This window comes from Teleopsis dalmanni, chromosome 1 (genome assembly GCF_002237135.1).
Source record: "Teleopsis dalmanni isolate 2A chromosome 1, ASM223713v2, whole genome shotgun sequence".
NCBI lineage: Eukaryota > Metazoa > Arthropoda > Insecta > Diptera > Diopsidae > Teleopsis > Teleopsis dalmanni.
The window spans coordinates 62411847-62426874 of record NC_051846.1 but is presented as its reverse complement, the minus strand read 5'-3'; the positions used below and the strand labels follow the sequence as shown (position 1 = coordinate 62426874).

The window sequence follows — 15028 nt, the reverse complement described above, 5'->3', positions numbered from 1 at the left end:
TACTTATCTTTAGAAATGTGTATAAACGTCTAAAGTATTGTATGTTTATTAAATTTACTTAACATTTTATATCACTAAAGCTTTTATGATCGACTTATTGACAACAAATCAGTTATAACAAATTCCAATCTAATATTTAGTTACGAAAAAAGTAGCACTCCTTAATCAGAAACCAAACCAATTTAACACCCACTTGGATACAAGTGGGAGAATACTTTATTTTTCCAATGAAAATAATCTACAAATAAATAGAAAATAAATGACACAAATGTGCCACGAAAATGGAATAGAAGTCATTGATAGCGCCATTTCGCCTAAAGGCTGTGATAAAATATTGTGACGATGAAGACCGCGTTATTGCTTATGGAATCATTTGCACTACATAAGACTGACTTGGCCTTACACATAATCGAACAGAATATGTTGACAAATTACTTTAATCGGAACGAAAATCTTGGAAGAAACGGAAATCCTGGGAATAGGCGAGAGGCTAACAAACTCCATTGGCAACAGTTTTGATTGAAGCAACAAATGCGACACTTGTGAACCAACACAACCCCTGGAATACTGAAGGATTCTAATGAAGGATGATAAATAAATCTGTTAGGTTTTCTTTAAATGTGATTTACTTTCATCTGCTTTTATTTACGTAAATCAATGCAATACATAATCTGTCATTGAGGAGGATTGTTAGTTACATAAAGAAACTTAGTTTTTGTTATCCAAATTACAAGCTGCGAAGTAAATAATATTCTTCCAAAATAAATATAAACATTTGTTAAGCAAATTTTATTTAATCTAAACATATTTAGAAAAATGTTTAATTCTTAAAAATTAAATTTTCGACTTCTTAAATAGATTTTTTCAAAATAGTTTTTGTATTAACAAACACATTTCTTAGCACTTATTTGAGTCATTACAAATTCTAGCTTACGCATTCAGTATTGTCCCATACGCCAGGAGAAATACCAAAAATACATAGAAATACATATAAATTTATATAATATTTATTTATAATATAAATACTAATATAATAATAAAAAAATTATTACTTAACTATTTCTTCTTTCTTATCTCTTTCTCTCTTATTACCTCCCTTACGACTATATAAATCAGTGCAGTCCAGACCAGATACGATTGCAAAAATATATTATATTTGCTCATAAAAACAAAAAATATTTTAAATGTTATTATATATGAGAATTTATAAAGAATACTTTTTCTTTTCTAACTATCGTCTTAAAGCTTAGTGTATTAAAGCTACTGAAGAAACAAATAATGATTCAAAATTTTGTAATTCCTCATGAATTCTTCATAAATTGCCACAACAACTACCAGTACTAATAGAAACTTGAAAACGAATTTATGGGTACTATTTTTAATGGACAATAAAAATCTCAAAGATAGGTTCAAAATATTAGAAAGTTTTTTATATTAGAAGATAATTTTGTTTTTAATAAAGTTCATCACTAATTACATTTATAGATATTTTACACATTTTTGAATTTATATATTTTTATATATATTATTTATGTATATAATTCCTTTATTGATATGTGTGGTGTTAAAAAAATTAGTTGTGTAAGTATTTATTCAGAAATTAAGATATTTTTAAAAATATCTAGACAACAATAGTTGATAAAGTAATTTTTTAAGTGCAAACATGTATAATATTTATTTACAGATTTTTTTTTAATTTTATATTAAAATAATTAAATGAACGACTAAATAATAAGAAGCATCGTGATTATATACTCTTCTTTGGAACTGTAAATAAAAAGTGCCTTAATAAAGCGGAGAGTCCATTACAAGAATTTATACTCTACTCCTCAAATAAGTATCATATACTTTTTGTTCCTATTATTTTAAATCAACTTCAATCTCTCTTATTTTGGGTGAAGAAATGGTTGTCAAAATAAAGAATCAAAATTAATTAACTAAAATGTAGATACGTAATTTTACCTAAAATCGGAGTGTATCTTCAACAATTTTACCAAATAACATTCCCATACCAAAAGCAGATAATATAACGCACTTAGGTATTCATCTAGACACGTTACTAACTTTGCCAAAAAAACTATAAATGAAACTCCAAGCCTCTAATTGCATTAATAACAGATCCTGCATATATCTAGAGTTTAAAGTACTTTTGTATAATAGCATCATAAAACCAGTATGAACTTATGATATCCAGCTATTTGGTACTGCTAGTACTACAAATATTAAAATTATATAAAAAACTCAGCCAAAAATGCTAAAAATTATCACTAATTTTCCGTGATATATTTAGGATGAAAGTATCGACCAGAGACGAGGCGTCGAATGGTTCAGAGTGTTCACTGAACACCTTAACAAAGCTTCCTTTTTAGATCTTTTTTTTATTAGGTAAAAAATCTCGCTATTTTGCTATTTAACATTTTTTATAATAGCTTTTTCAAACATATAAACATAAACACAAAACGTATAATACAAACAAAACCACACATACATATGTTAGTTACACCCAACATTACTTATAATTAATAAAATAGAAATAATTTATTTCAAAGAAATTCCTCTTAAAATATACTAAGGTTCAAAATAAAAAATGCACCGCACTGCTTACAAAACATGTCAATGAAATAACATTCACATTGGGACTATGTTCAGTATTGAATAAACACAAAATATACAAACAAATATAAAAATAAAAGAGAAAACAAGCCCCGCAAAATAAGTACGTAAAATAATTATAACTCTTACATTAATGCGTGCAAGCGGTTCAATAAAAAAGTGAACTTCCAATGTTATGCAAAGTAAATACAAAAGAGAAAAGAAATGACTGAGCGAAAATCACTTTACATTTGATTAGATCAACCTAACTGAACCATAAGTTCATACAAAGCGTGCAAATACAATCAAAGTCACGGTTGCTGTTTTATATGGGCAAATGTAAGGTTCAGTAAAAAAACTGAACCGGGCATAGTAAATACAAAGTAGAAGAGTAAATGAATGCTTGAGAGTTTCTTACTCTTATGTAGAGGTTGGAAATAAATCAAAAACAAAGTCATTATTGCAATTTTATACTAGCAAATGGTAAAAGTAAAGAAAAAAATTAAAGAAATTTGAAGTGAAAAATAATATTTAGAAATGGATAAATGTGTGATTAAAGATTTGATTCAAATATCTTTTTTTAAACAATCTTCGGAAAAAAAGGTTTTAATTCATAAAATGAATAGACCAACTCCAGATTTGAAGAATTTGGTACCTGTTGTAAAAATGTCGAAATCTGTGATAAGTCGCCGTTTTCCTACAGCTATTTACCATAAAAACCGGTGGATCATAGGCTGCGAACATTGAAATAAAATGTTTTGTTGGTCTTGTACGCTATTTGCTTGTGGAAAGGACAAAACTCAGGAATAGGTAGAATACGTTATAGTTGGAATTCAGTTTTGATCAAATTGTGAACACCTTGCCAAAAAGCTGACGCATCGGTACTGGTATCAACCAAAATCTACAAATTCCTTAATTAAAGCTGAATTTGTCAATATAAGAAAAAAATACAATAAAAGGGTAATAGAGCATGTTATCCCCTTACCAAGGAATCTTGTACTTCTATCTACTAATTCACATCTAAAAAGAGCTGACCGTCAGCCATTAATTAAAATTCAATAGGTACAAGTAAAAACCTCACTCTTTTCTTAGTGATATGATAAAGCTCAATTCCCTCGAATTTATTTTAACCCATTAATTTAACTGAGGTCCTTCTTCTGCAGTATCCTGCTTTCGCAAGACATAGACTCTCCTATTTAGAGTCACACTTTTTCCATTCAATAGAGAGCTAGATTCTATTTCCACAGAATCTCGGATCAATGGCTTTGTGACCAGTACCAACTGGTTATAGGGACAGGTGTCAAATTCTTTAGGCTATCACAATGGACCTTATGGTCTAAGTGAGTCTTCGGACGGCCACAGTAACCTAACCTAACCTAACCTGAGGTCCATAATATAAGGTTTATATATATGTATGTGTAAGGTAAAAATTGTAATATTGTGTAATTAGTGATGATTTTTAAACTTATTATTAGTTTCATTGTAAGAGATGATGCAATAAATTAATATACACGTATAAAAAAAAAAATTGTTTATTACGTACATAGTGAAGTCTATGTATATCTATCTTAAATAAATTGTATTATGTACCTCATAACTCACAGCACTGATCTATTTATTCAAGGATTTAAATGGTTTGTTTGGCAGACAAATAACATATTAAATAATATTCGCTGATTTTTTAAAAATATTTTAATTATTCTAGTACCACACCCTGATTTACATAAAGGGCAATTTTGTTAATTGAAAACTTTAATAGACCTTTTATGCAAATAATAATCAATATTGACGACAAGTAACCCCAAAATATTTCACCAAAATAACCTAAAAGCAATGAGAAATACCGAGTGGTAGAAATTTTATATTTTTTCTCTTAAAATAAACAAATTTTCATAATATTTAGTAAGTTGAAGTATTTTTATATTATGAGTAGGTGTGTTACAATAAATTTAATTTGAAGAATATAGTCAGGTAACATTTATATATTTTCATAAGTCCTCTTGCTGCAATTATTCTTTACCTTTTAACTGTTCTCGATGTATTTTTTATAATAAATTTCCAGTATAAAAATTAATAAAACTAGTAAATAACTGGTGAGTAAAAGAAAAAATAGTGGTGCGGTATATTCCAGACCCACGTCGATTACAAAATTAGTTGCAAAGCAGTTCAATCTGTGACGCATGAAATATCTACGCAACTTCAAGTAAACGCCAGTCTCCAGCAAACGAATTTCTCTGCAAGAAAGAATATATTCATTTTTATATTCGAACTTATCTTATTCGTAAAAAATGCCACTTACGTTAATCTTATCAATTCTTTGTAGGTTGAGTTTTTATGTGTATGTGAATATAAATATTTCTCTGGTCTAAACAAAACTTCATTGGTGTCACAAATTTCATGTGGCTTAAAAAATTTTTCAACCAGCTCATAACCAGTAGCAGCCGTAAAAACATATACGAAACCCGGATTATCGCGCATTAATTTAACACCTTCTTCAACAGACAGCCAAAGTTTTGGATTATTCTTTTGAGGTTCAACTTTACGTGCCACAAAGCGCCGTACATCGGGCAGTTTTGAGGTCTTAAAAATACATTTAAAATGTATTAAATTAATAATACTAAACAACTACAATTGATATAAAGAAATTAGTTCTTTACACTTACATACAAATAAGAAGCAGTGTACGGTAAAGGTTCCATGGCAACTTCTAAATTACTATCAGCTAATTGTCCCATTGTTTTAATATGTGATTTAATCGGTGAACCCAGTAAAGTAGATACGATTATAGAAGTGTAATAATTGTACATAAAAAATGAAATTAGCGATAAAGAAAAAAATGCCATTCTTCCACCTGTTGAACGTGGTAGTAAGAAACTCCCTTGCGAACAAGCGGAACCAAATGAGATCAAACACGCAGTTAGCAAACAAGGTACATAATTTAAACATTTTTTTAAGCGATGATTTTCCAAGTAGAAAATAGCCCATAGAAATATACCACTTATGAACAAAATAATACCGAAGACACACCAAACAGTCATACTGAATGGTGCAAGAAACACATCGCCTTGTATGCCAGCATTACGAGGTGTACGAAACATGCAAATCATATGAAAGTCCGCTGCTTCAGTAATAGCAGTAAGGTTTTCGAAACGAGCCGCTGTCGGAAGAAATGGAGTTGAAGTCAATTCAACTCGTTCGGTACCAAGATCTCCAACTGAACCACCTACAGCATCAGTTTTACTCCAGCGATCGTGATAAGTAAGGTTCATCCTACAAAATGTATATAAATTTAAATAAATTAACATTTTATCACATTTTGTGTAATATATTATAATATATTAATATTAAGGATATATGGTATAGTTATACATACTTAAATTTCAACACATCTTGCAGAATCAACAGCCTGTGATAACCAAATCGAGCTATAGAGTCCACATATGGTTTGTTTTCTGATATTAGAAATTGTTGTATTTCCTTTTCTGGAGCAGTTATGGGAAATTTATTAGCCTATCAAAAATATTTATAAGCAAATCAGTGACAAAAGTTTAATTTTTAACAAACTACACTACATAAACATATTATAATGTCCGTTTTTCTTTAAACAAAATCAGTTTGAACTGTTAATAAAAAACAACTAATCTATCTTCTATTTTTACTTATACAAGTTATACTTACAACAACGGCTATACGCAATGTTACATCCTTCAATGTATTCCTATTACCATATTTTGATCGAAGGTGTAATTTTGAATAATATTGACCCAACTGACAATTCGTATTATTGCATATAACCTCATGATCCAGTGTTATATTCAACTTTCCACCCAAAGGTCGACCATTATTGTAAACATCATAAATTATATAAGATGTGTTCTGGATATTTGTTCTCTCCTTATTAGGAACGATAAATGTGACGTCAGCATTGGCAAAGAGATTCACTTTTTCAAATAGTTCTTTAAAGTAACTTAAATTACCATTGTTATCATAAAGAAGCCAATGAAGATGTTCAGTGAAGAGCAGTTGACGACTTGTCTATAGAATAATGAAAACTTATTATTCTATATATTATTCACTAACCTTACTCCCTTCCCACATCTTAGTTTCACTTACCATATTCAAAATGTATTCAGAGTTTTCGCAGTTCTTATCCAGAAAAATACCCAATATTGGACGATTAAGTTGCAAAACACGAATGGTGAAATCATTTCTTAAATTTCTATTGTTTAAATTAATGTACTGAGTGTAAACATTATTATAAGTCGCTGTCTTCGAAAAGGTATGAAGCACTAATTGCAAAAAAATAATTCATTTGAATAAGTCTTAAAATATTTCAACGCTGTAAATATATCTAAGAAAAAAAGAAAGACACATTAAGGTGTACGTTTTTAAGTTAAAAATTCTAGATACCGTTAAATCACGTCACATTACAAATACTTTAGAAATAACATATATCTTATAGGAGAAGGACAATTGCTAACACTTAGTTGTCGTAAATGCACTGGATCCAAAAATTAGGGAACACCCAGTATACATGAAATCAACAAACCTTTTTTTATGAAAACAACTTAACGAAAGTTCAGGTGGTGACGACATACCAATGCACTCTTTTAAGTCGATCAACGATATAATGCTAAACAAATTAGAGCACTTATTTGTAAAAGTTCGAAATATGGAGAATATTTCTTTAGAATGAAATAAAGATGTCGAAGTAAAAATTCAAAAAAAAATATACCAGTTGGAGAATATTATGATTGGACCAACAATTCAAAAAATATTTACTAAAATTATATTAATGGAATAGACAATTTTTCTGAATAACCAAATCATACGATATAAATCGTCCACAACAGTAATGTATCGATCATGTAAGTACGATTAGAGTATTGATTAAGATGTCAGTAAAACAGTAAGTGAGTATTTTTCTGACTCAGTTATCATTAATTTGATAAGACGTTTTAATAACATATATGGTTTTTATTAAATAAAATTAAATCTTAGAAATATATGAATTAATAACGTTCTTGATGGGAGAATTATTCCATAGAAAATATTTATTATTTTAAAAAGCATCTATAAAGATGGTTTATACCCAGCTTTGTATAATGGTATTTTAAGTGAACCATTGCCATCTACCAGCAGTGCAACACAGAGGTGCGCTTTGTCACTGCTATTATTCATTATAGCATTATGTACTGTGTTGAAATCAGTGTTTAAACCTAGATATAAAGACAGAAGTGTTTAGACAGAGATGTGTACAACAAGCATCTTATAAGCTGTTTTATATCAAATTCTTTATATAGGCAGTTCAAGTGAACCAGTTCCATTCACCAATGGTGATGCCTCAGAACTGGAAACGAATTAACGTTGATGACTAATGAAAACGCTTAGATGACAATGCGATACGGATAGGCACATGGAATGTCCGAACCCTCTATAGGTGAGAGGGGTCTCTATTCAACAGGCAGAAGCTTTCAATTAATTTAAAGCTGACTTCACCGCCATTCAAGAAATGCTATGAACAGGACAAGACTTTGAAAGGCATACATTTGGTTTTGTGGTTAGCAAGAGACTACCAAAATCTGTCTAACGGTTCAGACCTGTGAACAAAAAGCTTGTTACAATTCGTATCGATGAATAATATTTCAGCATTAAAAAGATCGACTTGACCAAAGATACCTTCTACGCGAGACTCGCCCACGATGTTAAAATTGTTTTTGGGGATTTAAATGCAAAGGACGGAAGAGGAGAAAGTTTTGGTTCAATCGTCGGGAAATTCAGCCTCCATTAATCAACCTCCAACAATCGTCTGAGGCTACTTGATTTTGCTGCAGCGCACAACATGGTAGTATGTAGTACCAGATTCCCACACCGGAATCATCATAAGGTAACGTGGCTATCTCCCGATCAATAAACACGAAACCAGATTATTCACTTCGTGATTGACGCAAGGCACGCTTTAAGTGTGCTGGATATACGTTCATTCGACTCAAACCACTACCTTGGCTGCGACGCATGCGCCTTAGTACCGCCAACCAACGGTATTTAGATAGAGAATGGTATTTTACAGAAGTGTTTAGACACACCAAGTGTTTAGACAAACGGAGGTGCTACGTCAATCTTCGATGATTTGATGTTGATATCTAACCATCAACAAGTAAACATACATACACATAACACTTGGTCGAAGGTAATTCGAATAAAAATGTTCTAAAATGAATTGGCTGCCAACCAATATTATTAAAACCAAATCCATTCGGATCCATGCATTCGATCCAGCATTCAGGATCCAACATTAGATTTCTGTGATAAACGTTACCCTTCAAAGTGGATACGTTTCCATACTCTAGTAACCATCGTCATTAATTAATTATAGCCTATATCGATGTTAACAATTTTACTTAGTTACTTACTGCTGCCCTTCTCTCCTAGTGGAGCATAGAACCTTACCTCTTAATACCTCTAAATCTTACTCTGTTGTCTGCTTCTCTCGTAACTTGATTCCAGGAGTCTTGAGCGTGTGGCCAATCTACTTCCATTTTCTTCCTTTGATTTCAGTGGCAGTTTGTATTTGTTCGTGCATTCCCAAAGATCATTTAGCAAAACATTTGATTTTGCCGATTTAAAAAGAAATTTAATTTTTGAACAAAAATTAAAATTCAAGTTCTATTAACCGTTCTGATGTATGACTCGGGAAGAGTGATTTGCAACGACTCAAAATATTTGTGGCTAGAAAACTATTAGTAATGATAATAAGCTAGAAAGAATACAAGATCTATTCAGATAAATACATGAAAGTACGAGTTGATACTATTTTGAGGTGACCAGATTTTTAGGTGGGCAAAGCGGGACAACTCTGAAAAAGTTTCAAGACTTAATTTTGATTTTTCTAATGTCCACACTTGTTTTACTGTAGAAAAAACACGTTCAGTTGCAGCGTTAGTTCCAGGTAAAGATAATGTATATTAGTTTGATTGACTTAAAATATTTGCAAAATTTTATTTGTGTTTTTATTTCTAAAATTTCTTTTAAGGTTAAGATGGTGATATACTTTTTGTCATGAATATAAAATATGAAGACTACGAGTATTTTAAGCTAAGTTTAAGAAATTTATGTATTTATGAAATATATAAATAAATTACTTATCTTAATTTTCTATGGTAAGTAGCAGATTTGTAATATTTAATTGTTTAATTAGCTTGCTAGCATGCAGTACGAACACGAACTGTATCATCTGAGAGACAAATACAATGTAACTGGGTAGCAAAAGCAATATATTAATCGTCGTAGCCCGTATGATTCCTAGAACGCAAAACAAATTGAAGGATTCTTAGAATGCAAAACAATGATTCTCATAAATATAAAATTTAACTTAATTCTAAAAGTCCGGATTTTTGAAAAACGTCACGGGACGCGGGACAAATAGTAAATAATCGGGACTGTCCTGCCGAAAGCGGGACGTCTGGTCACCTTATACTATTTGGAAATCAGGTACGCAGTTTAGGAATGAAGCACATATAGTGAACATATATAGTTTTAGGTGCATTCTGACCGGAAGAGAACAATTAGCAAGGAATCAAGCAAATCTTTCAATGAATTATTAGTTCTAGTGCGTTATAAAAATATAAATAATATAAATAATGTTTTTTTATAATATAATTACTTACTCTCCAAATTCCAGCAGTTGAAAACGACTAAACTCGTTAAATGAAATTTAAACAAATTATAAAATATGAAATTTATTAATGCCAAGTCAACAGCCATTTATTCAGACAAAAATTCAATGTTAAGCCTAAAAATATTTGTAAATGATATAAAAATATTTAAAAATTTCATGCTTTTATATAAATTTTATTCTCAGAAATATAATTTGTATTTCATAAATATTTTATTGTTTTTTCCACAAGTGCATTGAGTTAGTTTAACTCTTGTAATATTTATAAAGATTTTATAAATTTCGACAATTTAATTTCTTAATAAAATGCAACCGTCAATACAATCGCTGACATCTTTACGTGACAACCTTAAAAATCTATACACAAAAAAAAAATATTTTATATATAATCACGGCTGGCGTAATATCCTGTGAAAAATCCTACATCCTTTTTTTGTCGATTTTCATTTTGATTGTCAATATTGTTGTCAATTTAATTTATTGGCAATCGTTGACATTGTATTGCAGGGCTTCGTATCCCAAATTAAGGGCTTCATTCGATTGTCATGTTATTATGTCAACGGATTAATATGTTTTTATCCTTGATTGCAAAATAATTATATTAAAAAACACGAAATTACAATGTGCAGAGCAAAATATTAAAATATAGAACACTAAGGAGAGAAATTGATGAACCACGTATTATTTTATGAATAGTGGAAGGAAAGCGGAAGGTTTTTACTTTCAAGCATAATAACAAGAAAATCATATTTTATTATTATAAGTAAAAAAAATATTTATACTGAAAAGTTAAAAGTCCTATAAACTACCTTTTCTCTGCTATTTCCTTTAATTCTTTTTAAGTGATTATACTCATAAATATTTAATAAGGTAATTTTTAAATTCAGTTCACACTCTGTTAAATCCAGCAATTAAGTTTAATATTTTGTTTTTTTTTAAATCCCTTTTCCAAATTTAGATATCTACATAATCATTATAAAACGTAGGTTTATTACTATAAAGATTTATAATTTGTAAAATTGCATTTAGATTATTTAAAATGGAGTAAAAGGAGACATTCTCATACATGGGAGTCAGAAGTAAGATGTATTAATAACAAAAATACACCGGGTTCTGACAAAATTGATGGTCTCACTTAAAAAACCTACCGCTAAAGTGTATTCGATCTTTAACATATGTGTGTTCAGTGCAATACTCATACTAGACTACCACTCAAGTCAATGGAAATGTGTAGAAATTATGATTCCAAAGCTAAATAAGCCTGCAATCGAGCTTTCTTCATATCGTCCTAATAGCTAGCTGCCAATATTATCTAAAGTATTTAAAAAAATACTTGGGACGGGAATGTTGTGTTAGATGAAGTTTCTATCATAACTGAATACCATTTTGGGCTTAGAAGAGGAAATGGAACTCCTTTGCAATGCCACAGAACAATTGGCAAAATTATTATGGCTTTAGAATGTAAAAAATATTGTACAGCAGCATTTTGAGACTTTCACCAGGCATCTGATAAAGTATGCCACGATGGGATTTTATCCAAGTTAAATCTCATCGTACTATTAGCTAATTAAGTGAACTACGTTACTACTCATAGCAAAAAAGTGAAAACTCTTCATTGCAACTTATAAAGGTAAGCGTTCTCTAAGAAAGCGCTTTAGGACCCGTTCTGCACAAGTTAATAATAAATTTGTAACGTACTACCATAGCCCAAGTAAAAGTGAACGAAGACACTTTTATGAAATTGAAAGCTACCAAATCCAAACGGGACTTTTCCAGAAAAACAGGTTGATGTCCCGTTTGGCAGCAATCATGCGTTCAGGGCCGGAACGCAGGAACCGGATTCAAAAGGCTGCGAGTGTTAACTTACTAACTTTCAATTTACAGCTGATATGCCTGTTAATAACGTTAAATAACGTTACTGTGGCAACGTACACAGATGCTATTATAGCTCATCCATCTTAGAAGCTTTTCAGCAACTACTGTCTGAGTTTAGACTGATTGAAGCAGGGATTCAACGGTGAAAAATTAAAGTGAACGCTCAGAAATCAGAACTTTTACTTTTTACTTTATTACTTTTTATTACCTTACACAGAAGATAAAATTTTCCCGCATTCTACTCTAATGGATCAGCGATTCCACAGAATAGATCTATGAAATATTTTGGTATGCACCTTGATCAAAACCTTATCTGGAACACCCACATAAAAGCCAAACGGAAACAGTCAATACAGTTTATATAAAGTCAAAGCGAATGCAATGGCTAATGTTTCAGAATAATTTTTTTATGTTGAATTTTATGTCAATTTATCGTGCAAAATTGATATTATTAGGCTTCACATAATAAAGAATCTATTTAAATAGAAAAAAAAGGGAATATACAACAAAAAATAAATTTTTACTAACAAAAACTTTTTCGGTTTTTGTTTTTGGAAATATCTATTGGTTTCAAAACTTAATTTACAAGTAATTTTTGAACTACCAGGTATTAAATCCTGCCATATAAGAAGCACATATTCAAACGTTGGACCAAGGCACTAACGTCACCTTTGATTTACATTAAATAATCTTTGTTTCGCTATTTTTTATCTTGAGAAAAGTGCAGTTTCTGTTCCGACTTTGAAAGAAAACCATAACCCAAACCTATACATATGCACGTAATAAATATTATTGTTTTTAAAAAATTGTAATTTTTATTTATACGCCGATTCTTTTAAATCCAAAATGATCTAATATATATTTTAATTTTCTTCTTATTTTTTATATTATAGACTATTTATTTCATAATAAAATATAAAATAAAATTACAAGGACACTTGTTTTCTATATGCAGTTCACTCTAATATTTATATTTAATTGGAACAGATCCGTACTTGTTATGTTACACAAAAAAGGTGATATAAACTCACCCGAAAACTATAGAGGCATTGCTCTATGCAATATTATCTTAAAAATTTTTACCCATATTCTGCATGATCGCCTCTTGCCATGGGCGGAACAACACAATAAAATTCCTGAGTCGCAAAATGGGTTTAGAAAAAAAAGATCATGTACTGATAATATTTTTACTCTTCAAACAACAATTCAATTACATCTACGTCTAAAAAGTAACTCTGCTTACGGACTTTTTATTGATTTCAAAAGGGCATTTGATTCTATTGACCAGATGCTGCTCTGGCAAAAACTTCATTCGCAAGGTATAAGTTCGCGCCTAATTAAAATTCTCCAATCTATTTACGACAAGGCTTTCTTCGTGATCAAACTTCAACAAAAAGACTCCGATCCTATCTCTGTTACTGAAGGCGTTCTCCAAGGAGAAATTCTCAGTCCTCTCCTTTTCATATTGTTTATTGCTGATCTTGAGAAAGAACTAAGGAATGCAAATATTGAAGGGATCAATATTAATGGTCTACACGATATTTTGATGCTGCTTTTTGCAGATGACGCCGTTGTTCTAGCCAGGTCCCCTATTATTTTACGAAAAATTCTATTAGCACTTGAAAGCTACTGCGAAAAAAACAAACTTGTTGTAAACACGGAAAAAACCCAAATTGTCCACTTTAGAAGAGGGGGAAGGCCAATAGCAGAAAATTTCTTTTACAAATGTCAAAAAAATTTCTGTCGTGAAGTCCTACACATACTTAGGAGTAAATTTCTCAAGCTCCACATTAGGCAAATGTGCAGCAGAAACTGCCATAAGAAAAGGGAAAATGGCGCTCGGTACGGCAATACAAACTATAAGTAAATTTAAATCTGATTCTTGGGAAGGTCGGGCTAAACTTTTCGACTGTACTGTATCCGTAACACTTTTATACGCATCAGAAGTGTGGGGTCTACGTTACTGTGAATCACTAGAAATCGTTCAATCAACGTACTACAAACGTTTGTTAGCACTCCCCCAAGCTACGAACAATGCAGAACTTAGACTTGAACTAGGCCTTGTAAAAATCTCATATAGAGTTTTCAAACGCGCAATCGATTTCATTATACGAATTCTCCAAATGGACCAATCAAGATATCCCAAACAATGTCTCCTTCGTCTCATTTACCTACACGTAAATAATTCTTCTACAAGTGAATTTAATTGGGTTACACAATTTAATGAGTTTCTTAAAGTTGTAAATATGACAAACTTGTGGAAAACACCGACTGCAGCAACTTGGATTGATAACCGAACTACGGCCCTTGAACGCTATCATAGATATCTTAAATTCAAAGACTTTCTAAAATCCGCCAACTCACAATCCATGAATTGCAATTTATTAAGAGCCCTGGATGACAAACCTGCCTGCTACCTCTTTGACCGTAAGCAATTTTTTATGGCAAAGGTTATCGCCCAATTGCGGTTGTCATCAACTCACTGCACTCGTTTTTGTATTAACGGGCAAATTCATAGACTCGAAATCAACAACCTTTGTACACTTTGTAATTTAAAAACTGAAGAAACGTTGAATCACTTTATGTTTGAGTGCCCTATTTTACTCCTCAGTAAGAGATCACCATCTTAGTTTCTTACTTACAGTCTTTAGAGACAATAAATCTCTCATTTTCAACTGCATTGATCCGCAATCATCTAAAGCAATATTCACATATATAGTAAATAGTCTTAAAATCAGATCATTTATTATAAACGAATAAGATTTTGCAAAATTACAATTATTTCCCTACTATTTATTTAACTTAACCTTTTTTTTTGTTTTTATCTAATATTTTTATTAAATCTAATTAGTAATATTTTTAATTTAAATTAAAAATAAGTATACA

At 30.7% G+C, this 15028-nt stretch overlaps 2 protein-coding genes across 2 annotated transcripts in view; one reads left to right on the top strand and one right to left on the bottom strand.

Moving 5' to 3' along the window:
- Window positions 1–4887: 4887 nt before the first annotated feature.
- On the bottom strand, window positions 4888–9131 carry LOC119682541 (ionotropic receptor 75a-like). The gene is made up of 6 exons (XM_038096007.1): window positions 9043–9131; window positions 6706–6811; window positions 6271–6627; window positions 5966–6102; window positions 5256–5862; window positions 4888–5172 (listed from the first exon to the last, which is right to left on the bottom strand). Exons 1-6 carry the CDS (start codon window positions 9129–9131, stop codon window positions 4888–4890), a joined length of 1581 nt encoding a protein of 526 aa, XP_037951935.1.
- Window positions 9132–13974: 4843 nt separating this feature from the next.
- Window positions 13975–15028, top strand: part of LOC119682532 (ionotropic receptor 75a-like) — an 18431-nt gene continuing 17377 nt past the window's right edge. The window contains exon 1 of the mRNA XM_038095998.1: window positions 13975–14135. Within this exon, the coding sequence (XP_037951926.1) occupies window positions 13975–14135 (161 nt within the window). The remainder of the gene's footprint in view (window positions 14136–15028) is intronic.

Bases quoted from the DNA above. Each gene is read 5' to 3' on its own strand.
- LOC119682541 (XM_038096007.1), bottom strand. From the start codon at position 9,131: ATGGAAGTAGATTGGCCACACGCTCAAGACTCCTGGAATCAAGTTACG. The intron at 6,812-9,042 runs GTAAGGTTCTAT...TTTAAACAATAG, and splicing joins AGATTTAGAGGTATTAAGAG to AAATTTAAGAAATGATTTCA. The intron at 6,628-6,705 runs GTAAGTGAAACT...ATTATTCTATAG, and splicing joins CTGAATACATTTTGAATATG to ACAAGTCGTCAACTGCTCTT.